General features: G+C 50.2%; 1 protein-coding gene and 1 long non-coding RNA gene across 2 annotated transcripts; both read left to right on the top strand.

Moving 5' to 3' along the window:
• The first annotated feature begins 46 nt into the window (after positions 1 to 46).
• DNAJC7 (DnaJ heat shock protein family (Hsp40) member C7) lies at positions 47 to 20,326 on the top strand. Its single transcript, XM_074892084.1, has 14 exons — positions 47 to 171; positions 10,022 to 10,110; positions 10,614 to 10,738; positions 10,822 to 10,935; positions 11,518 to 11,592; positions 13,124 to 13,242; positions 13,597 to 13,750; positions 14,525 to 14,689; positions 15,731 to 15,822; positions 17,425 to 17,498; positions 18,078 to 18,224; positions 18,465 to 18,617; positions 19,144 to 19,206; positions 20,008 to 20,326. The coding sequence occupies exons 1-14, from the start codon at positions 89 to 91 to the stop codon at positions 20,043 to 20,045; spliced, it is 1,491 nt and encodes a 496-aa protein (XP_074748185.1). The 5' UTR covers positions 47 to 88; the 3' UTR covers positions 20,046 to 20,326.
• LOC141953547 (uncharacterized) lies at positions 4,595 to 6,595 on the top strand. The gene is made up of 2 exons (XR_012631926.1): positions 4,595 to 5,500; positions 5,920 to 6,595. It is a non-coding gene; the product is annotated as an uncharacterized LOC141953547 (long non-coding RNA).
• Positions 20,327 to 23,252: the final 2,926 nt, after the last annotated feature.

Genomic DNA, 23,252 nt, shown 5'->3' with positions numbered 1-23,252 from the left:
GCGCCGCCGCCGTTGTCAGCGGAAGCCCCGCCCCTTCCGGCGCCCGCCCCCGCCCCGCCGCCAGTCCCCAGCCCGGCCCGGCGGTAAGATGGCGGCGGCGGCCGAGTGCGATGTGATCATGGCGGCGCCCGAGGGACCCGGCGAGCCTGAGAGCGAGGAGGAGACGCGGAGGTAGAGCGGCTGCCGCGGGCGGGGGAGGGGGCGGCCGGTGTCCCTGCCGGCGGGCGGGGCCGGGGCCGGGCTCCCCGGGCCGGGGCCCGGCGGGCGGGTAGGGCTGGGGGGGCCGGGGCGGCCCTGGGCTGCGGGGAGCGGGAGGGGGCCGGGGCGGCAGGTGCCGGGGCCTCGGTGCGGGGCTGCCGCAGGTGCTGGGCCGGCTCTTCCCGCGCGGGGCAGCCCCGGCGGGCGGGCAGGGCCCCTCCGGCCTCCTCGGCGGGAGCTCTGCGGGGGCAGCGCCGCGGGCCGCCCGCAGCCGGGCTGGGCTGCGCGCCGGGGGGCCGGCAGCTCCCGGCCTGGGGGGCGCCGCGCAGGGCGGGGAGCGCTCCCGGGGCTGCGGCCGGTCCCCGCCCGGGGCGGGCCCTGAGGGCCGAGGCCTTTCTCCGAGCCTCGACCCGCCGGGAAGCGCCAGCTGCTCCCGCCCGTGGCCCCGCAGCGAGGGCCCGCAGGCCCGCCCGGGGCTCTGACATGCCACCGGCGGGGCAGGGCTGCGCTTGCTGCCGGGCGACGCTTTATTTTGGGATGTCTTGGCCGCACGTCCCGTGTGAGATCTCATGGCCTCCGTGTGTACCAGGATTAGAACATACACCCTGTGGTGGAGTCGGGCTGCCTTCAGTCAACGAGAGTTTAAGTGTCCTAGAAATATAATTAACGTCCTTTCTGTCTCAAGGCCATGTGGGCTGGTGTCTGAAGAGAGCTTCCTCCCATCGCTGAGGACAAGGAGGAGAGTATTAAACTGTGGTGTAGAACGGAAGCTTCAGACTCGTAGATTAGAGTGCTGCTCTCCGCTTCTTCATTAAACCCAATTCCCTTGTCCCTGGTACCATTTGAAATCTACACCCAGCAATTTTTACTCTTGCTGTGGATATTGGGAAAAGTGTCAGCTCAAGGCGAATGTTTGGGCAGAGTCCTGCTCTGGAAACGTTACCCTAATTAAAGAGCTTCTTCAGGTTCCAGTAACTGGTTTATTTCTAAAGTGATCTGGTGCACCTCGCCCAGGGGAGCGGACGGTGCCGTCGGAGGCCGGGGGTGGTGGGAATCCCAACCTTTCTTGCACGTTTTCTTCTCAAGAGCGAGCGAGTGGTTCCCCGCAGCAGCGGAGCGTTGCAGTCTCTGCAGGCAGTGAGGTGGGAAGGTCCGATGTCTAGGAAACTCCACTGGTTCTGCAGCATCAACGCTGGCGGTTGGTTATCTCCTGGGGAACTGGGGAGGAGGGAACTATTTCTGTAGAAGGTGAGGCAATTGCTCTAGAAAATTATTCGGTGCATGGAATTAAAAGGAGGAAACAAAATTGAAAGTGGCCTCTGAGGAATAGTATTTTCAAAATAATATTGATGGCCTGAGGTGTTTTGTGCTGCTTGTTTACTGTCAGAAATTGAAGGCTTAAGGAGCTGTGCTGGGAAGGAGCTGGCTTCCTGGTGATGTCATTCTAAGGAGTTAAATTAGATGTTGCTGAAGAGGCACTTGGATTTGTGCATAGAATGCTGACAAATTGCATGGCCTGTGGAGTTGGGAAAGCCCTGTCTGTGGGTAAGTCATTCCTTCCCCCAGGCTAATTAAATATGGTGTTTTGAAACGTGAACAATATCCAAATGTAGAAGCCGTGCTGAAGGTGCGGTCATCTTCTGCTGCTGACCCTGGCATTGCCCTTCCTTCCTCCTTCCCAAGTTTCATTGCAGAAGTGATGGGTGCAGGAAACCAGTCGTGGATAGGATGATCTTCTTGGGAAAGGCTGAGCTGGTACAGAAATAGAAGAACTTGTGAGCAGTGTTCGGTCCTCGCCCTGCTCTGAGGGAGGTTCAGCTGTGAAGAACAGAGGCAGTCTCGTGCATCTGGGTTTTTCTGGGTGTCATAAGGCCAGTGCCATGGTTTGTGGTTATTACCATGCAGTGCTTTTGCTGGGTGCTTTCACGATGCTTCCTTTTTTGTTGTTGTTGGGATATTACTCCTTTATCTTGCTAAAAGAGAAATGTGTGGGTAGGAGATGATTATTCTACTTCCAGTTATTCTTTCTGGTTGCTCAGAAAGCACAGGCCTTACACAGAATCACAGAATCGTCTAGGTTGGAAAAGACCTTGGAGACCATCCAGTCCAACCATTAACCTCACACTGACAGTTCCCAACTCCACACTCAGGCCTTTCTGCCAGCCGAGGCAGGTTTTGTTGGGGTCCTGTGCATTAACCTCTTCTCTACTTTGGCCCTTCTTGGCTTACATTAGTTATTTAACTTCTGTGGCTCAATTGATCTAATGTAAATTAGGGTGATAGTCGCTGTATTAGGGAGGCTTAATTAGGTGTCTAATGTTTGTAAAACATCTTGAACCGTCCGTGTAAGGGCTGTGCAGACACTCCACATTAGTAGGCATGTGCAGGCATATACCTGAATCTGATCTAGTTCAGCCTTTATGATGTGTCTGTGCTAGCTTCTATCAAAGAACAGCAACAGTAAGTGAAAACCTTTTCTGAATCATTGCTGTAAGTCAGCATCAAGGCTTTCCACGTTCTGTACTTCTGTTTAGGAATTACAATACGACCACATACACAGACTTTGCTTAAGGACTCACCTTTGTCTGAATGCACGATTCTCTTCTCTGGGGCTTCATAAAAATTAGGAAATTAGCAAAAGTAGAGATCTCTAATTCAGAATGATTGTAACTAATACAGTGAAACAGCTAAAACACGCCAAACGGCTCACTCAGAGGTTGTTTAAGGGACAGGAATAGAGTTTGGTCACAGGATAATTATTGTCTGCTGCTGCATAATTTGTGGGGGTCCTTATGGAAAAGGGTTGATGTAATTGCATTAATTTTATCTGCTGGGTGGTGGTGCTGTTCGTGCCAGCTCCTCTGCTGGGGAGCAGCTGATGACCAGGGGTTGAGCTGTGGTGCAGTCAGGGAGTGGTCTGCCCCAAAAAGTAATTGTGAAGGTTTCTAACCCGTGGGGACAGTTTTTCCCCGGGCCCAGCTGGTCTGTGAGCTTGGGGTCACTGGAGTTTTGCCAGGGAGAATTTTCTTGTCATCTTCCTGGCAGCTCTAGACTCTGATGCGTGTACTTAAGGCTGGATCTCTCTCCTCGTTCTTCAACACTGGAGGATGTGGAAGCCTCTTAAAAAGAAGTATCTCAAATTGTTTGGAAAGTATCATTATGAAATGAGCTGCCCGGACTGCTGCTTTTACAGGGCTTTTGCTGCAGACTTCAGGTGTGTTGATGCCTCTGGAGCAAATCATAGTTAACCTCAGCAAAGCAGTGAACGTGAAATTTGCCACACAAAGGAAATTGTGCAGAAGTCCAGAAGGTTCTGCCCGACTTTGGGTCACTAATTAGTTGGACAGATGTTGCCTGGAGGTTGCCAGGTGTTGGTGAGCAGCAAGAACCTTTCAGCTGCTGTTCTGCGAGGAGTGAGCTGCATCTTGGTCAGGCTCCTGGTGAATCCTGGCCGTTACTTGGCCGCTTTCGCGGGGAGTGCTGGCAGGAGGGGGGGTGAGCCGCTCTAGGGGCACCGTTGGTGGGTAAGCGTCGCCACGGGATAGCCTGAAGAAGGTTCCACCATTCCTTTTCTGCTTGTAAATGGGCACTTGTGTTTTCCAGGCTGTAAATCTGGCCTATTTTACTAATATGTAATTACTTTATGATCTTATGATAATACAAGGAGCAGCAGAAGATGCTCACAGAGTTGTTTGATCTCCCATAAATTTGCAGAGTATTTCAATGCTCTGAATGAGGTGGTCGCTTTATACAGTATGAAAAGATGGTCAGTACCTGCAATTCCAGCCATTTTCTTTTACACAAAACATGCTTTTTTAGGGCAAATCATGTTGTAGATGCAGTTGTTTTACCATGTAATTCTTACAGCTGGCTGGCTTCCTTCGTTTAGGCCTCAGTGGAAAAAAGCTATCTCTAGCTGATTCTAGACCCTTCCGTGGGTTTTCACAACAGCAGCGCTGTGACCCTGCCAGCAGTGATCGGGCCATTGCTCTGAATTGGGTTAACACGGAGCTCTGCGAGCGAGGTGTGTTACATAACGGCGCAATTAAAGTTCGGGGCTCGTCTGGCTGTTTCTACTTAGAGCTGCAGGGAGAGCTTTGGTTCATTTCTTTGATTTCTTGTGGCGTATTTTGGTCCTTGCAGCTTTTGGTCTTCCATGTTTGAGTCTGTCCTCGGGTACCAGGAATGTTCTGGGCTGTGTGTAGAGGTTAGCGCGGGGTTTTTTCTGCTCCTTCAGGATTAAATGTCAGTTATGTTGCTGTCGTCTGCTCTTGTGAGAGACTTGAGGCAGACCTTTGCTTTTGTGTTTCAGCTGGTGAGTCTTTAGACTATCCACGTGGATATTTGCATGTACAGACTCAGGATTCCCCTGGTTTGGGGCATGCTGTGAGTAAATGTCATCATTTTCATTTCTGTGTTGCAGCTGGTAGTAAACCCGCTCCTCGTTCGGTGGGGGGTGCTGATGTGCAGAGCAATGCGTGCTGAGGCTCGCGCTCTGCTGCAGTCGGGTCGGCGTGATGCTGCCTGGCTGCAGAGGGTGATCACAGTGGATGTGCTGTATGATCTGGTGGTGGTTTCTGCACCAGAGACAGAAAACACAAACACTGGGAGATGAGAGAGATTCCCTTCGCTCTAAATCCTCACTCAGGGTATAAAACTGAACCTGGAGGAAGGGTCTCTGCAGTGTCCAGGGAAGTACACCCTGTGTATCTCTGTGGCCCATGTAGTGTTTGGCTTCTCTTCGGAGCCCTGAAGGGAGGGAGGGGAGAGTATCGGATGTCCAGTGGCAAATATGACAGCTAATTTTAAGCTCTAGACATCTGCCCGCTGTAAACTGTATTGAGATCACCAAACTTATTTTACCCCAGCAGCTGAGTAACATCTGACAGCTGAGAATTTGGACTGGGTTTCACCCAAAAAAATGCCAGATAAAGGCACTGTATCCTATTAAAGAAAAAAATCTCTTCAGGAATTGCTTGGAAAAGGCAGGTATGTTCCTTTTGTCAGAGCATCCTAAAAAAGATTGCTTGGCCAGGACAGGATTTTGGAGCCTTCGTTAAATCCTAGATATTTTAGGGTTTTTGTCACTGTTTCGTAATGGAGGCAGGAAACGAAGTAGGAGTGAGGGTCAGGAGAGCTGAGAGAGCGCGAGTCTGCCGCCTGCTTCGGTGCTGAACTGCTGTAGCTGGGTCATGGGCTTTGGGTGCCTGTACCCGCGTGTGCAGGGGCCGTGCCAGCACACCGAGACCTGGGGCTGCGGTTTGGACAGATGCCCAGAGTTTCCGATGACTTAGAAAATCAGGTGTGTTGCGAGGTGGGGCTGCATATGTCTCGTTGGGAGCTGGAGGAGGAGGGGTGGAAGCCATTGGCACTCGAGCGGGGGCAGCATGTGGAAGCTCTGAGGAGGAGGCAGAAGTTGTTAGGCAAATGTGGGCTCGTGTCAGTGGTGCGCGGGATGGCTGCTTCTCATAGCTCTTCTGTTCTGGGAAGGAGCGGGGCTGAGCTTTCAGCCAGGCACAGGGAATAGAAGGAGCCTTGTGATGGCAGCGAGCTCCTCGCGCTGCGTCCCCTCAGCCCCCGGGTGTGCGAGGGGAGCGCCAGCACCCGCGGCTGCCGCTTCTCTTGGTGGCAGGTCCTCTAGGGTGAGAAGGGCCGGAGCACTTGAAGCATTAGGGGTCCTGACAAATGTTGTAAAAGAGAAAAAAATTGTCTGGCTTGCAGGGAGAGTTACTCCAAACAGTTCCCTCCTTGTGAGCCCGTGGTACACGCAAGCAATGAAAGAGAAGCTTCTTCCTGAGATCCTTGGTGCAACTCTTCCCCGTCTTCTGTGTCCGGCGTGGAGAGGCCCTGAGAAGACACCAACCTCCCCTCACAAAGCGATCCATTCAGCCTGGATTGTATTTTTAGCAAAGCACGATTCTTCTTCAGTTTCAAAAGTAGCAAGTGGGGAATGCAGCCTACATCAGTGCGAGATGCAGAATGATCTCATTCAGGCTGCAGCATCTGTTTGGATTAAAACAATTACCAGTGATATCAGGAGATCTGCATTTTTTCTTGTCATAGCCAGAGACCGTGGTAAACAAGAACTGTTTTCTCTGTGTGCTTTCTATGTCAGTGGAGCGCAACTGGGGAGAGATGCTCCTGTCCTGTGTCTGGGATCTCAGACCACGAGCCTTGCACTTCCAGCAACTGGCTTTGCCTTTGTGCTTTGGGGGCAATTTGCTCTCCTTTTCACAAACTCTTTCCATCATTAAGTTTAAGCTGTGTAAGCAGTAGAAATACCTGTGTACTTCCTTTCTGCTAGTGTTACCTGAGGTGGTGTGACTTGTTGACGTGTCAATCTGTGTTAAATGCTTACAAAGAAAATAGACCAATAAAATAGAATAGAAAACAGTAATTCTTGTGTTTGTGTGTTTTCTCTAGCGTCTCAGAATACCGGTGCTTTGTGAAAGTTGGTTTTGCCATGTATCCATCCTCTTTCTCCCGTTTTCCCAGCCCTTGCTGGCAGTTTGCTGGCACACAGATGCTCTGGCACCCAGCCCTTCAGCTGTAGCTATTAGACGAGGCTTCCTCGTAACACGACAGGTAAAATTGCCAAAAGGCTTGTGGGTCGGGGACTGGTATGCCAAGCAGGTTACAGTGGTGGCTCAGATGAGTTCTGCCATTAGTAGTTCACCTTTTCTTTATATACAGCAGAGAGCTCCTGAGGGAAAGAACTTCAGTCGGATCTGTGGTTTTCTTTTTATGATTGCAGAAACAATAGAGTTTTGGTTAAACTGCTTACTGCCACGGTTCTAGAAGTGCAGAATTGCCGATTCGTTTTTCCACTGCATTTGGAATGTTTGATCTGTGATATTAAAAAAAGGGGGTTGTGTTTGGACACCTTTTTAATCATGCAAAGTATGAGTCCTGCCACTTGTGATACAGATCCAGCCAGCGGGCACACAGTTGTTTCTAGATCTTGTGGCCCTGGGGAGGGAGGAGCCCGGGGGGTGCTGTACCGCTGTCGGGGGCTGGCAGCGTGCTGGCTTCAGGAACAAGCACCTGCCTGGGGCGTGGTGGTGGCAAGGCTGGGGCAGAGGAGCTGCAGCAGGTTCCCGTCTCAGATGGGCTGGAGCGGGTGCGGCGGGGAAGAGCCGGACCCGGGAGCCATGACCAGACCCTTCCGAGGTAGTGGGGTGTGTGCGCTAACCCGTTTCTTTGCCACCCTGTTACTTGTTCATCTTATTTCAACTCAATACGGCAGCGTGGTTGGGTGCTCTTTGACTTCAGCAGTTACAGCAGGGGGGTGTCTGGTCCGTTGCCGGGGTGTCGCTGTGGCAAAAGTTAAAACTGAAAGTGAGGAGCGCACCCATCAGCCGCGGCCCGCGCGCCCTCGGCGTGGCAGCTCCCTGTGTCTATTGTTTTGCCAGCTGGCAAAACTGTGATGGTTCAGTGAAAACAACCCTTTGCATGAGGCGGTTGTGTGGGAATGGCCAATGGCAAGCCCGAATGAGGTTAGAAACATGTGAACTTGTTTCAACACAATTCCCTTTGTTCTTTCTCTAGTAGGCTTGCTGAACATTGCTCTCGTTCACTGGGGGGCTCCTCCCCGCTCCGGCTCCTGCGCTGCCTTTGCCGAGATGTGCTCTGGCAGCGCTCCCCCCGCGGCGAGGACGCTGCGGCTCGAGCTCGGGCTGTCCTGGGAGGGCAGCTGCCAGGAGATAAAGCTCTCTGATCTCTAGATACTTCCAAAATAAAAAAGCAAAGTGGTGGTCAACTCTTACCAGGTCTGCTCTGCACGCTCAGGTCTTGGATTTGGCAGTTACTAAAATGCAGAGCTAGTCAGCAGTCTTCCCTTCAGTTTTTCTTTTATATACTGAAAGAGGTTTCTCACTACGGTACCTTCTAACAGTACGTCCCCTGTAGTAAGAGCACCTTTTCCAAGCTTTGAATGTGTCGTAGCTACAGCCCTCAGTGAAGACGGTCAACGTCTGTCCTGTGAGGTTTATTAAGAATGTGATTCGTGAAAGACAAAGTCTTTCCTTCCTCTGGGCAAACCCCAGTCCTGTAACATGCTCAAAGCTGCAGCTGATTTTTGAGAATTTTGTAAAGGTGTAGATCTTTACAGAGGTGGATACAGAAGTGGATCACTTGCATTATACTTTCTGCGACAGACGAGCCTCAATTTTTAAAGGCAGAGATTATCTCTGTGTTTATAGTCCCTGATAGACTGAAGACTGGCTCTGACTCAGGCCTTTGACTGTTACTGTAGCGTTGCCAGTTACAGAAGTGAAGCTCCTCAGCCCAAGAGCAGTTGAACAGCTCGTCATTACTGTGGAGTTGGATGTAAAAAGTCCTGTGACTCTTCACTCTCTGGTCCTGCGGTCTCTGGCTTGGCTTGCTTTTGTTCACCTTGGCTTTCCCTTTCCTGCAGCAAGTGGTGCAAAGCGACACCTTCACTTCTGGATCCTTCTTTCAAGAAATGCCGAAGCCCAACGTTTTGGCACAGCCTGGGAGTGACCCGTGTTTGGGCCCACAAGTGCAGCTCTGCTTGGGCAGACTGGGGGGTCACCCAGCTATTTTAGCTTCTTTGACTTCTGCTTCATTGCTCCAGCAGAGGCTCTCTTCAGAGCACTTGGTAGTCATCCAGGAGGAATACGATGACCTGTAATAATCAACTTCATCTGTACTGCTTGTGACAGGGTGACCTCCCTGCGCAGGCTGGGCTGCTCTAGCAGGAGCTTGCTGGTTGTCGAAGGAGAGAGTAGCTGGGGCTCGTGGATACGCTGGCCGTGTCCCCGGTGGGACGTGAAGGTCTTTGTTCTGACAGTTAGAATTTGTCTTTGTCTGGGGCCAGAGTTCTGGCTGCGCGAACGCTTTGGAGAGTGGACAAACAGTGTCTGTCTCTGGCTACAGCAGTGAAGTCCCGCAAGCACGATGCGAGTCTTGACTGCTGTATCTTGGAGTGGGGTGATGCTGCTTTTGGGTTGGCCTCATAGCTTTTACGTGAGAAGCAGTCTAGGAGGGGAAGCAAGTGAACTAAATCTGAATTAAATTCAGTGAAGTTGAATTAAACTTCAGCACCATGGTGCAAGTTCCCTCTCAGACTGCTTATCTAAAATGGTGAAGATAGATGGGAGAAGAGAGAGGAGGGTTTAATTTCTTTCGGGGGAAACTTTGCTTTCAAGAGTTTAAGGGATGCTGCTTTAAACCATATGTTGTGTCTTTCTAAATGTCCTAAAGTGTCTCTGCAAATGCTTGCTCTTGGGTGTGAGGACTATTTCTGGACCTGTTGCCAAGGCAGTGCCAAGCTTCTACTTGAGGCTTGCACCCTTATTTCTCTTTGATTTAGCTGTCTTTTGAATGTAGAAATTGTTCTTGGCCCTGTTTCTTAAGTATGTGGGACTACTTCTGAAAGATAGACAGCACTGTTCCTTGACTTCGGTGCCTGCTGAGGTTATGCAGCACCTCGCAGGAGTAGGCTGGTTTGATTAACCACGTACAGTGGAGTTTTGCTGGGCTCTAAGCCAGTGCTTCTGAGACTGAAGGGAGGGTGCTCAAAGGTGGCTTCAGTCTGCTCCTGCATCCCTGCAGTATGCAGCTAAGTACCATCCCTGAGTACCCCTGTTCACGGCCCTGGTAGAGGGATGAAGTATCGGAGAGCCAGCAGGACACGGCGTGTGCCGTTTTCTCACGGACAGTGTCTGCAGGGAGATCTCACAGCAACCAGGTACCACTGCAGAGTTACACCAAGGTTGCTTAGGGCTCAAATGCTCAGTCATGGTCAGAATCTGTTCTGGTGTCAATTCCTCTTAAAATGTGGTGTTTTGCTTCCTTTCAGAGAAGCAGAGTCGTTCAAGGAACAAGGAAACGCATACTATGCCAAGAAAGATTACAATGAAGCGTACAACTATTATACAAAAGCCATAGGTGAGAACAGTTTACAATAATATTAATCCTTGCTGAATACCATGTCTGAAAATAGAAGTTGGTAGTTGATTTAAAATATACCAGCAGGGTTTCTAACAGCACATGCTGGATGAAAACTTTTTCCCTGCTTTAATCACCTTGCGAAATTTCACCAGACTGATAATGCGAGTCAGTGCCAGCGTGGGTGAGAGCAGCAGTTCTTTGTTTCTCCTCCAGCCAAGATTCTTTTAACGCGAAGCCAGCCCAGCGTTCCCGCTAGCGCAGGGTCAGCGGTGCTGCCGGCTTCTGTGGGAGTTCATCCCCGTGTAGAGCGTGGGCAGCAGCAGTTTTATGACTGGCTGTTCAAAGCCGCTGCTTGACCATCATGTGTCATCTTAAGCCACTCAGGTGACCTTATAAATTGGGAATGTGAGTTTTTGATCCGAGCACGGCTTTTTAATATGTTGTCCGAGTTGTGTAGCTGTCTGCGTTACCCTGACACGGGTGCTCTTGCCTCTTCCCAGATACCTGTCCTAACAACGCCAGTTACTATGGCAACAGGGCCGCCACGCTCATGATGTTGGGGAGGTTCCGAGAGGCGCTGGGAGACGCTCAGCAGTCTGTCAGGTTGGACGATAGCTTTGTACGGGTACGTGGAGCACTTCGTACTTCTTACTGGTGGCTCGTACCCTCCTCTCCACCTATTGCAGCTCCTTTTAACTGTCTCCTCAGGGCCATCTACGGGAAGGGAAGTGCCACCTTTCCCTAGGGAATGCCATGGCTGCCAGCCGCTGCTTTCAACGAGTTTTAGAACTGGATCATAAGAATACCCAGGCACAGCAAGAGGTAAGAGGTTCTTGAAACTTAAATATTCCCAGTAGATGGGGCTGTCAGAGGGGGTGGATTGAACTGGTAAGCCTTTCGCTTCAGATTTGCGAGGTGGAGTCAGAGTCAGTGTTAGTGATGACTGTTTGCGTACTGGGAGGTAATGGGAAGAAATGAGATGCTGTCAAAGTCTGTGCTTGTTTCTCAGCAGACCGCCAGGCTGCACAGTTACTTTTGTGTGTGATTGTCTCTTCTTAGCGGAGAGGCGTGGAGGCTAAGCTGGTCCTTCACCCAGCACTCCAGGGGAGGAATGGTGAATGGTGGTAAGGCAGCACAGAAAGGGGTGATGCAGCGTGTAGAAGGCTGCTGCCTCTTCTCTATCTCGTTCACAGGGGCACATTTTCCTGGGCTACCAGTTAGGTCACTTGATTTCAAACTGATTTTAAATGCTGACAAAATTATTCATGTAACCTGCATTACTGTTTCATGGTCTGCAACAGTTTTTGCTCTGACACTTTAGGGATTAACCGCTTAAATGCTGCTCGGTGGGGTTTCAGAGCAGTGACTGTCCTGCCACACTTGCTGTGTTCTCCTGTCTTGCAGCTGAAGAACGCCAGTACTGTGCTTGAGTATGAAAAAATAGCTGAAGTGGATTTTGAGAAGCGGGATTTCAGGAAGGTGAGATTAACTGGATGGTCTCCTGTAGCATTGTGAAGCTGTCCAGCTCAGCCAGAGGCATGTCTGCTTTCCCTGTCCGGCGTTAGCTGGGTCCCCACGGGAGGTGCTGGCCACCAGGCGCTGGCTGTGGAAGCAGGGCTGTCTGCTGAGCCCGGGGTGGTTGTGCGAGTGGCAGAGCTCGTGCTCTCAGCGCTGAGCGGATGAAAAGTGAAGAGGGTGACTGGCTCAGGCTGAGTATCCTCTGTTACTGTTGGCTTTGCAGGGTGAGCGGAACCATGAATGAGCTGTTTGATACAGATTTTGTCAGCAGCAGCATTTGATCACGCTTTGCTCCTTAGCGCATATCCTGGATTCTTCTTTCTCAACTCTTTATATTAAAAAAAAAAAAGGCAGTCTGTCTGCCAGTAATACAGTGAGGGTCATTGAAGGAGGAATGTAGATCTGCGTGGGGCATTCTCCGTTACTGTTTCCAAATCTTTCTTCCCAAGGGCTGTAACAGGATGCAGCTGGTACTGACCTGATACAACAAGAAATGACAGCATGACATCTGAAAGGCACCAAACACTTCTCATGCAACTGGTTCTGTTCAGTGGATGCATGTAAGGCCCAAGTTTGGCCCAGAAAGGAGATTGTCCAGCACATTGAGCTCATTGTTCAGGTCGCTGACTCTTAGACTAAGCTTAAGATTTTGGAAGGGTGAATCCCTGTGTCACCTGGTTATGAGGAGCAAATGGGGAGTATGGTCAGTCTGGATTTCACGTGCAGGAATTGCCCTTCCTGTGTTGCATGTTCTGGGCTTTTGCATCTGTCCCTTCACTTCTTGCGTCTCACTTCACTGGGCAGCGTTGCATGAGATGTGACCTTTGTTTCTGGAGAGCTGCTCCTGCTCCTTCCCCACCCAGAAGCCATTGGCTTCTCAGTCTGGAGCAGAGCGCTTCCCACAGCGGGCAATCGTGATGTCACGGGCCGGGGAAGCAGATGAACCTCGGTGGAACAATGACCCGTTCTGGTGCAGATGGCCCCACCAGAGAGGCCGAGATGGAAAAGACCTATTAGATCACCCTGCCCATTGCAGTCAGACCAGTGCAAGATCAGTCCCTGCACTGTACTTTTTTGGGTTTTGTCCAGGCCAAACTGTCTCCATCTATGGAATTTTTGTCCTTCCCACATGTCTTTATAATACAGGAAACAGGGGCAGAATTGTCTTCCTTGACTTTTTCTTTAGGGCCTACAGTTTCCGGAGAGTTAAAGGGATGGACCTTCTACAGGTGTCCCTTGAATTTCCTGTGTAGTGCTAGTTACAGTGACATAGCAGGTGCACAGACCTTTGAACACAAGGCCTTTTAAAAGACAGGACAAAAAACCTGCAGATGAGGACAGTTTTCTACCGGAACATGCCTCCAGCAGCAGAGGAAACGGGTGTCTGCACGCTTACCTTCTTGTTCAAAGACGAATAGGAAATCTCAGGTGTGGTAATGGTGCAGCCTTTGGCTGTTTGCTTTGCTCACATCTGTGTTTTTTCTCACACCAGGTTGTATTTTGCATGGATCGTGCTTTGGAGTTTGCTCCTGCTTGTCACAGATTCAAAATCCTCAAGGCTGAGTGTTTAGCGTTACTGGGTCGCTACCCCGAGGCACAGTCCGTAGCAAGGTGAGTGTCTTAGGGTCTAGAGATTGAGTAACAGCGGGTGGTGCCTCCTGGCCGCCGCTCGTTTTCCACAGCCCAAAATGAATGAGGGAATATAAAAACAGGAAGAGTCCTTAATGCAAGTTGTGGGGAGGAAGCGTGCGTGGATTTATCCCCTTTAAAGTTAATCTTACTGGGAAACTGTCTCTCGACTCAGTTAATAACCAGCAGTCCTGCTTCAGCCAGTTCCCACGCTCCTGCACATCTGTACCACGGGCTTGGTGAAATAACTAAATATCTCAGTGGAGGAAGAGTGCTTTTGGAGACCAGAAGGAAACTGGAATAGGGAACCATTTCGTTTTTTAATGTCTGTTACAGTGACATCCTGCGAATGGACTCAACAAACGCAGACGCTCTGTACGTCCGTGGTCTCTGCCTTTATTACGAGGACTGTATCGAGAAGGCCGTGCAGTTCTTTGTCCAAGCGCTCAGGATGGCTCCTGATCACGAGAAAGCATGTCTTGCCTGCCGTGTAAGTTGTGGGTACTGGGATGGGACTGCACAATTACCAGGATTTCTTTTTTTAACCAGACACCTAATTTGGTTCTGCTGCATCAATCCCTTCTCCCTCCCTCAACACCACCGTCCCCCAGCAGTCAGCAGTGTCGGGCCCTTCCCAAAGACAACCAGCTGCTGCTTTAGGTAAAACTGCCTTGCTAGAAGCTCTTTCTCAGGAGGCTGTGGTGCTTTGAAGGTTGCCTCCCTTTCATTCTTCTTTGTTCCCTGATCAGATGTAGGAGCAATAAAACGAGGTCTGTCGGTTCTAGAAGAACTTCTGACTTTCTGATTCAATATTAGTGCCTGCAGGTTGACTTGCGTTTGAACACTCTTCCTTTCAGGTTGCTCCTTCCCTCGTTTCCACTCTGTTGTAGTTCTTTAACTGACTTTCTAGATCTTTTTTTCACTTGTATAAGCTCTCAAAAAGTGACATCCCATTCCTATTTATTTTGAATACATAGATTTACTTCACTGTCATGTTCTCATCTCAAACATTAGACACCCTTTGTTCCCATGGAGAACGCCTGTAACTAGCACTGCCTGTTCCTTAGCGCTTCTCCTGGGGGAAAGGCAAAACGCTTACAGCCCGTTTCAGCTGCTGCAGCAAGGCTGTGACTTTTGGATCCTGTAATGTATCTGAAACCAAATTAGAACAGTTATGTTGGAGGGCCTGCACCCAGCGAAATAAGGTGCTTCCTGCCCCTGAACCGCTTCCTAATGTCCTTATCCAGGGTATATTTTCTTTCAGAATGCCAAAGCACTTAAAGCAAAGAAAGAAGATGGGAATAAAGCATTCAAAGAAGGAAACTACAAACTAGCATATGAACTATATACAGAGGCACTAGGAATAGATCCAAATAACATAAAAACAAATGCCAAACTCTACTGCAACCGGGGGACAGTTAATTCAAAGGTAAGAAATCGTCACCTGGCAGGTAGTCCTTCAGCATGCTCCTCACCACAGAGTTTATAAACTACAAATCAGTCCTTTTGGAAGGCACAGTCTGGCTGCTGGGGCAGCTGGATCTTTCTAGTGCTGTAGGCAGTGTTTCAGGTTTTTGTACTTGCACAATGACTGGATCTGTTCCAAACAGCCAACGAAGTTGACTCCTGAAGAAACAAAACTCAAATACTTGAGCTGCACAGAGTGGGAGGGAGAGGAGGAATGTAATTTAGCCTTATCTTCATCAGCATAAAGGCATCCTTATTTGTTTCCTTCCTGGTAACGAGGAGATTTATTTTGTTATTATTCTTGTAGATCATCTGTCTCGCTTTGGGTTTTTTGATCTAAAAAATAGGACCTGATCTAAAAACCCTGGACGCTTTTTCCAGGTTTGCTGTTCCATTTTGGTCATGCACTATCCAGAGAGACAGTCAGCCATGTGATAGCGCTTCCAGTTTCCACCCTGCACTACTTCTGGGCATGTTCCCTCCTCAGCTGTCTCTGTCGATGCCTGCGCTGCCAGCGCCGAGGCTTCAGCACCCCCCGGGTCAAGAGGCAGAGGCTGTTCTCAAAACCTGGGAAATGGGATGTGCTGAAGGCAACAATAATGGATATTTTACATGGCTGTTTGTGTCTGGAAACAAACAATGCTTTTTTAAAAAAAAAAAAAAATCTTTTAAATCTTTTTATTTTCCTGTCTGGAAATTAATTAGGATACAGAATAACGTGGTTTCCAGATCATTCTCAGGAAGACCCTTGTTTCCAAGTGCGTTTCTTAAAGAGAAGCACCACATAGTTCTACTGCTTCACTGGCCAAGCTTCTAATTTTTTCCTAGGGTTAAAAAACTCTGTGTTTTGGGGGGCATTGGGAAAAATTTCCTAGACACAGACATACAAACCAGTGAGATTTTCCAAGATACTTTACCCCTTTCCTTTGCCTAAAATCGTAACGCTGCTTAGCAGAACTTGTTCTCTGATTGGGATTCAGTTAACTTCTGTCTGGTGTTGTAGCTTAGGAAACTTGAAGAAGCAATAGATGACTGCACGAATGCAGTAAAACTGGATGACACGTATATCAAAGCCTACTTGAGGAGAGCACAGTGGTAAGTAAACCTTTGTAATGGGCATGTCGGGCAGGTTTGTGGGTAGGAACCTCCTCCCTACAGCACTGAGTGACAGGGATAACAAATCTGAAGCTTAACTGAATGAAAGGTTCTGTCTTGAGGGCTCCTGACTTTATTCCTCTCCCTTATGCTGACGAGGAGACAGGGAAAGCTCTGTGTAGTGAGTCCTGCCAGTGTGGATCTGGGACTACCTATTGATGTTGTATTTAGGCAGGATTTGTTCTAAAGCTTGACTTACAGTGTTTACAGACTAACGTAAGATGTTCTGTCCCAGAGAGCGTCTCTCGAGCTCTTTCAGAAGGGCTGCTGTGGGTAAGAGATCTCACCCTGGCAGGGCTGTTCATGCTTCCAACAAGCCAGATTTTGAAATGGGGTGCTGGGCTTCCCACGAGGGAGGAACCCGCTGGCGCTGTCCATGTCAGCCCTGGGTAAACGGCAGCTCGGGTGGGGCTGAGCGAGTGTCCAGAGGATCTTTGGGTCTGTCTCCTTTAGAACTTGGCACCAACCAGGGAAGTAGTCAAAGCTCTGCTCTGACCATGGGTTTATTTGCTACTTCCCTCAGTAGTGATTATTCCCCAGTTGGTGGCAAAGCTGCCTGGCTTATTGAACCAGACCCATTACTGCAGCCCTCCCGTGGTGCATTCATTTCAGTTTACACCCCTCAGTGCTGTTCTCAAGCTCCAGCTCCGTAACTGCTAAATTTCAGTGTCCTGGGTCTGGCTGAGATGGGGTTGGTCTTCCCCCAGTGGCCCTTGTAGCGCTGTGCTGTGGTGGGAGCCACAGAGGTGCTGAGCCCCGCCGGGGTTGGGGTGACCCAAGGGGTGTCCCAGACCGTATGAGGGCTGCTCAGCACGAAGAGCTGAGAGAGAGGAGGAGGAAGGGGGGGACACTTGTTATTTGTGCTTCTCTTCTGGATTAACCACTGCCCGTACTGCGGCCCTGCTTCCGGGAGGTGGCTGGACATCTCCTGCTGATGAGAAACAGAATAAAATCTTCTGCTTTCCTTTGCTCTCGTGCGCAACCTTTGCTTTTGCTTTGTTAAACTGTCCTCATCTCGACCCGCGAGTCATTCGTGATGTCCCCCCTCCCCAGCCCAGTTGAGGAGGGGAGCGACCGAGCGGCTTTGGTGGGTGCCCGGCGCAGGCAGCGCTGGTCAGTGCGGGCACACGTCCCCCCGCGCTGCCAGCACTGTCACTTGTGACCGGCATCGCTGGGGCGCAGCTCTGCACCAGCTTCAGCTCCGCACCAGCTTCCTTGAAATCTGGCTGGTGTTAGTTCCTGCAGCTGGATAAAGGAATTATCAGATCGTTAAAGTAGAACTTGTGCTGGCAAGTGAGATTGCAGTCCCCACTTAGAGCCTAAAGTACGGGTTCCCGTGCCAGGATTTCCCACAAATAGCAGGTGTCTGGGCTTCCAGGCGGCCTGGCCGAGACCCTTTGTGGGTTCCTCTAACGATGGCTCTTCCTGCAGCCCCGTGTGCATCTTTTCCTTAGTTCATACCCATCCAGTAAGCTCGTACCTGAGCCCCCTCTTGCTATTTCCCATGAAGTACACTTGGGCCACCAGTGTTTCTTTCCACAGTTACATGGACACAGAACAATATGAAGATGCTGTAAGAGACTATGAAAAGGTTTATCAGACAGAAAAAACGAAAGGTGAGCATATTGCCATTCTTTTTGTGCGCATAAGTTTCCCTTAACTGGCATTTTTTTGTTGTTTTTTCTTTTGTTTGCTTTCTTCCCCCACAATACGCTGGGACTTGTAGCCTTTTACCCCAGCAGGACAATGCTGGAGAAGCCCTCCGAACCACTCTGAAATACCCATCTCAGAATCTTGTTTCTCTCCCAGCACTGATGCTGAGAAGATAATTTAGTGTGTAGCCGAGGCAGTGCACTAGATTCAGAATATTTGGTTGTGGTTCTCATTCTTAACTGTTGTCTTGCTGGTTTTAGTAGCCTGAAATGTAATGGACAGAGTAGCCTTAGTCCTTGTGGTTCAGTGCCTAGTGCTGGTTTAAGAGCACTGAGACCTTTACCTACATTTGGAAGCAGCCTGAGGTGGGCAGTGAGGCTTCAATCAGCCACCTGACTGTAAACCCAGGTGGGCTGGTCACTTGTGGCTCTTCAGCCCTTCAGCCCAGGTCACCTCAACACATTGGTCTCCGGCCCCTTTTAAAGCAGGAGATTGTGCCTGACACTGACGCCGCTTTCCTTCGGCATTGCTCTTCTTTCCAGAACACAAGCAGCTTCTAAAGAACGCACAGGTGGAACTGAAAAAGAGCAAACGGAAAGACTACTATAAAATCCTTGGGGTTGACAAAAATGCCTCTGAAGATGAGATCAAGAAGGCTTACAGGAAAAGAGCACTAATGCATCATCCAGGTATCCACAGACTCTGTTATTAGAGCATGTGGTGTTCTTTGGTCCCCTTGCTCCACACGTGCCCTGCGCAGCCGTCGCTCAGAGGCAGGAATAAACGTGAGCGGGGGGATTTCTGGACAAACAGCGTTTCTGAGCCCCCGGATCTCAAATACGTCCTGTGAGGGTAACTGGGAATGTGAAGCCTTTTCCATTCACGCTAGAAACTGAAGGCTGCTTTCCTGCTTGGTTTTGTACCTCTAGACCGACACAGCGGGGCAAGTGCAGAAGTACAGAAAGAGGAGGAGAAGAAATTTAAGGAGGTTGGTGAAGCCTTTACCATCCTGTCAGATCCCAAGAAGAAGGCTCGCTACGACAGCGGCCAGGATCTAGAAGAGGATGGATTGAACATGGGAGGTAAGTGTTCCTTATGATACTCTACCATGGCAGCCTTTAAAAGATTGGACCATTTAGAGTCTGCCTGCTCCTCTAAAGCAAACCTCCCATTTGTACTAATTCTATGAATTGACTGGGTTGGGGCTCAGGAAGCATTTGAATGGCAGATCTGCACCGAGCGTTTCGAGTTGTGAACAGTCGGGGTCATGTGGTGGCTGTTACCCCTGGCTGAGCCGGTAGGTAGTGGCTGCTGTTAGGCACGAGTATAAAATAGCGTGATAGGAAGGTTGTGGGTCCCCAAATGCTGCTTATCCGAGATTCTGAGGTTGCCCTGGTGACTGAAATTGTCTGCTTTGAGCTGCTTCCCGCTCCTGTCAGCGGCCCTGCGCTCGGCCGCTGCGTCGCGGTGCTCGGACAGAGCCAGCTGTTTGCTTGTAGCTTTTTGTCCGTTTGTAAAATGCTTTATGGGCCCTCAAGTGACAATTTCTAAATTGCAGAAACTGTAACTGTTTCACTTCAGCTCACAACTTCCTTTTCTTCCCTGTAGACTTTGATGCAAATAATATCTTCAAGGCCTTCTTTGGCGGGCCAGGTGGCTTCAGTTTTGAAGGTAGGTGGAAGTGTTCTCCTGTCAGCTTTGGAAATGTAAGTACACAGATCGCGTGAGAGGCCAGCGGGGTTTGCGGTGGATGTGCTGTTTGGGAAGGGTATTGGACTTCTCCACACAAAAGTACCTCAGAGCTTTTGGATCGTTCAGTCCACCACATCCCAGGTGATGGTGGGTTCTGGTTCTCTCGTGTTCTGGAGCAAGAGCCCCCGGGGTGCCCTGTCCTGGCAGCGCCCGCGGGCTGTGCCGGGAGTGTGTGTTGTGTCAGGGTAGTTACCCATAACGTGGGTGCAGCTGCGGGTGCTAAAGCAGCAGGAGGCAGTTCCCAGTCAGCTCCTGCTGCTTCCCTGCCCGCTGAACCCTCCTGAGGGCCTCTGCTGCAGACCCTGAGGTGACGGGGGCCATGAAGAAGCTGTTGCTCGGTGTCCTGCTGTCCTCGCGCCTCGGAGCAGGACGTGCGGCGCTGAGCGGGCGCTCGGCTGGGATCGGCACGCCCGGGGGGAGGTGTGCGTTCCGTGAGGGCTTTGGTTGAGTGAATTTTGAGAAGCCTTGCACACTTCCTGTACTGTTCACCTTCCTCCTTGTAAATCTGCCTCCTTTACCCGTGCTGCCAGCAGTCCACTCTTCTGCTTGGTGGATGGAAATCAGCTGCTGGAAGTGCACAGCAAAGATCTCATCTCCTGCTTGGTCAGATGGTTTTGTTTGAGTTAAGTACTGGCTGGGCATCGCGCTGCTGCAGGATAGTAGGTAACGCTATTGCCTTTGCATTTTGAAAGTGCTAATGTCTGTCATTTTCTTTTTCAGCTTCTGGGCCTGGAAATTTCTTTTTCCAGTTTGGCTAAAAAAAACAAAAAACAAAACAAAAAACAAAAACAAATCAACCAACCACACATACCTGATCTGCTTATTTTAACCTTGAATACGGACATACTTAGACTCCTTCCTTCATCATGTCTCATTGTACTTAGAGCAGTTTCATTTTTCTCGGTTGGAGACCTCTGTTTTGTGTGCTTTTGTGTGTGAAGAGGAAACCAGCTCGGGGAGGGGAAGGCTTGTGAATTTTGTTTTACTGTTAACTTTATTAAAAAAAAAAAATAAAGCTTTGAATCTTTTGGTCCCTCCATGCTGGCCCATACTTTCAGACTGTTCCTGCTCCTCAGCAGAGAGGATTTCCCTGAAGTCCTCCCAGAATCTCAACTTGTAAGAGAGTGAAGTAAATCTCCTGTTTGTTCTGGTTGGCTCCAAAGCGCAGTGTGGCAGCATGGCTGGGGTTTGTAGTGACTTGTAAGTTATCTCCATCTTCTGACAATATTGCCAAGATTCAATCAAGTTTGATACAATCGCATTTTACCTGCCAGCTGTCTTTTATTTTTTCTTTTTTTTTCTTTTGCCATGGTTCTGCCAGAACAGTACACTTGGGCATTAACTGAAATGATAACATGTGAGCTTAACAATTTTGTATCGGAGAAATGCTTCTTTGGATTTGAAAGAGCAGCTTATGTGAGAGTTCCCTGTGATGCAGCTCGAAGTAAGGGCTCTGTGTTGCCACTCCGACAATTGTCCTGTTTAAGGGAATATTGAATTTGCTCTGGGCTGAATTTCTTCACCGTACTCTTTTTAATTAATCCACTTAAGCATTTAATATTTGTGCTAAAACTTGATTTTGTTGAGCTTGATGTTTGATTTCGTGTTACTGATCCATAACGCGGATGAGCTCTTTCTTGCTCTGAAGAAATGCAAAGTAAAATTCAGGTGAATGATTGAAAACGGTTACTGTGTGCGTGCAGCAGTGTGCTCTCAATGTTTACAGGAACTGTACAAAGATGTTAAACTAGTCAAGTAGTTTTCAACTAGAAGTAATTTACTAGTCCAAAGAAGCAAGAAAATGCAAAGTCAAACTGAACTGACGGTCTGTCGCTTGCTTCTCTCGCACGGTGTCAGGACAAGTGCTGGAGGATGAGCTCAGCCTGGGGCTGCTGCCGCCGTCTGGAACTGGGACTGGGCTGGGCTTGGGGGTCCTGCCCGTTAACGGGAACGCTCTTTTACTTTTCACCCTAAATGTAGTGTTGCAGCACGATCTCAGCTGGGAGAGGACTCTGCTTCCAGAATTCTTCCCTTTTCTTTAGAGAGCGGAGCACCTTTCGGAGGAGGTGCCTTGTTCCGGCTCAGCGCTGTCTGTGGCGGGTGCTGGAGTGCAGCGCGTGGCGCGGGCTGGCTCCGAGCTGGGCGAGCGCGTTGGCTTTGGGAGAAAGCACCAGCGAGGAGCCGAGTCTGGGCAGCGCCGCGTGTGCGGAGCGTGCGGAGCTGCCCCCGGTAGCGTAGTGGCGTTTGGAGGCTGAGTTGGGCTTGGCTGAGACAACGGGTGTTCATAGAAATACGTGCAAGACTCTGTCCTAGAGAAGCCTGACGCTAACTTTTATATAATATCGGATTTAACTTCTTACTGCAGGAACAAAAATTGCAATGAATCCATCGCATGAAGCGATTACTTTGAACGCTGACATCTTTGTCTTCCTTCCTTCCGAGGGCTGTCCCGGGCCCGCGCGGCGCGTCGGCCCGGCGGCGGTTGCAATAGTGTCGTGGTGCCGCCGAGCGCTACGGCCCCGCGGGTGCATTTGTCAGAACTTTTGACAATCTGCTTTCGTAGAGGGAAGATTTAAGGGCTTAAATTCCAGTACTGCAGAATAAAGAAAGTATTTTGTAACTCGCTCAAAAGTCAGCTTTTAAAATGAGCCAATGTTGAGTGATATTTCCAAAAATAGACTCTACAACGTTTATTCAAACTTCCTTCGCACCAGTGTAACGTGATGGACTTACCCGGATTGCACTGCGAGCAAATTGAGGTCCTTGCATCTTTCAGACTCTGAAATGGTAATTCTGGGGAACTGAAATACTGGTCTATGCATACTGATACTTCTGCAGTTCTCCCGGCACTTGTACATCAGAGTTTACAGGACTTGTTTTAGTGTGGCATTCGGGATTCATCATGTCTTGTCCTGTGTGTATTGATATTACTGTACAGTTTGGACTTTTCTCAGTCTTTTATCACCATGCAGAGACACGTCCCGCATCTGTCAGTGGTTTTTATTATTATTTCCCCCTCCCGCAGTGAAGTGCGACAGGCTTCCTTCTCTCCAAACTTCGAATGAGACCATTCCTCGGAGGACAGGAGGGGAATGGCTTTTCTTCCGAGAGAATGTACACAGCAGATATTTATAAAACTGTACATGAATGCATGATTTAATGTAGTTAAATATTAATATGGTGAGTGCCAAGACTTTTCTAAGGAGCGTGTTACGTGACTCGAAGCGAAGGCGAACGTGGGTTCCCTTCGGCAGAGCGCTGGGCTTGGGGCGGCGCTGGGCGACTCCGCTCCCCCGGGACAGCGGCCGCGGCGCCGCAGGGCGGGGGACGGTGGCTTTGGAACCTCCGTCGTGTCCTGGCGCGGCTCGGAGACGCGGGGCTCTTGTTTCTTTGAGAAAACTCTGCTTAGCTGTGCGTTGCTTGAACCGTTGCCTTTCACACGTGGTGGTTACGGAACGTTATTCACGGGTCGTGTTTGGCACGTGGCCGCGGGGAACTTTGGTGCTGTTTGTGCGGCGGCTGCCGCTGCGCAGACCCCCCGGCCCCCCTCGGCGCCAGAGTTGCCCAGAGATAACGAACGAGGGGCTCGAAGCGGGGTCAGGGCTCCGCTTCCTCTGGGCGGTGGAAAGCTCCTGGGGGTGAGGAGGCGGCTGCCGGGGGTGACGCCCTGGAGCACCCTTGAGCCTCACGCAGACGCGTGTTCGTCCCGTCACTGTCACCGCAGGAACTCGGCACGATGGGAAAGCCCTTCCCTTTAACCAAGTCAGTCTTTGTCATTACTGAAAGGTTTCTTTTTTGGCATAACAGCAAGAGCCTTAATGCTTTACCCCGAAACGTGCCCCCAGACAGGCCCGTGAGCAGAACTCCCCGTGCGGCCCCGTCACCGGCCTTGGCTGCGCGTCTGCCCCGCGGCTCCTGCCCGGGCTCTGCGGAGGGGAACGGTCGGTGCTGTGAGAAGGTGCCCA

The sequence above is a fragment of the Strix uralensis genome, chromosome 22, assembly GCF_047716275.1.
Source record: "Strix uralensis isolate ZFMK-TIS-50842 chromosome 22, bStrUra1, whole genome shotgun sequence".
Classification (NCBI taxonomy): Eukaryota; Metazoa; Chordata; class Aves; order Strigiformes; family Strigidae; genus Strix; species Strix uralensis.
This window is presented reverse-complemented; position numbering and strand designations above follow the sequence as displayed.

Coding starts and splice junctions, on each gene's coding strand:
- DNAJC7 (XM_074892084.1), top strand. CDS start 89: ATGGCGGCGGCGGCCGAGTGCGATGTGATCATGGCGGCGCCCGAGGGA. Junction 11,593..13,123: donor AGAAGCGGGATTTCAGGAAG/GTGAGATTAACT, acceptor TTCTCACACCAG/GTTGTATTTTGCATGGATCG. Junction 15,823..17,424: donor TACTTGAGGAGAGCACAGTG/GTAAGTAAACCT, acceptor TTCTTTCCACAG/TTACATGGACACAGAACAAT.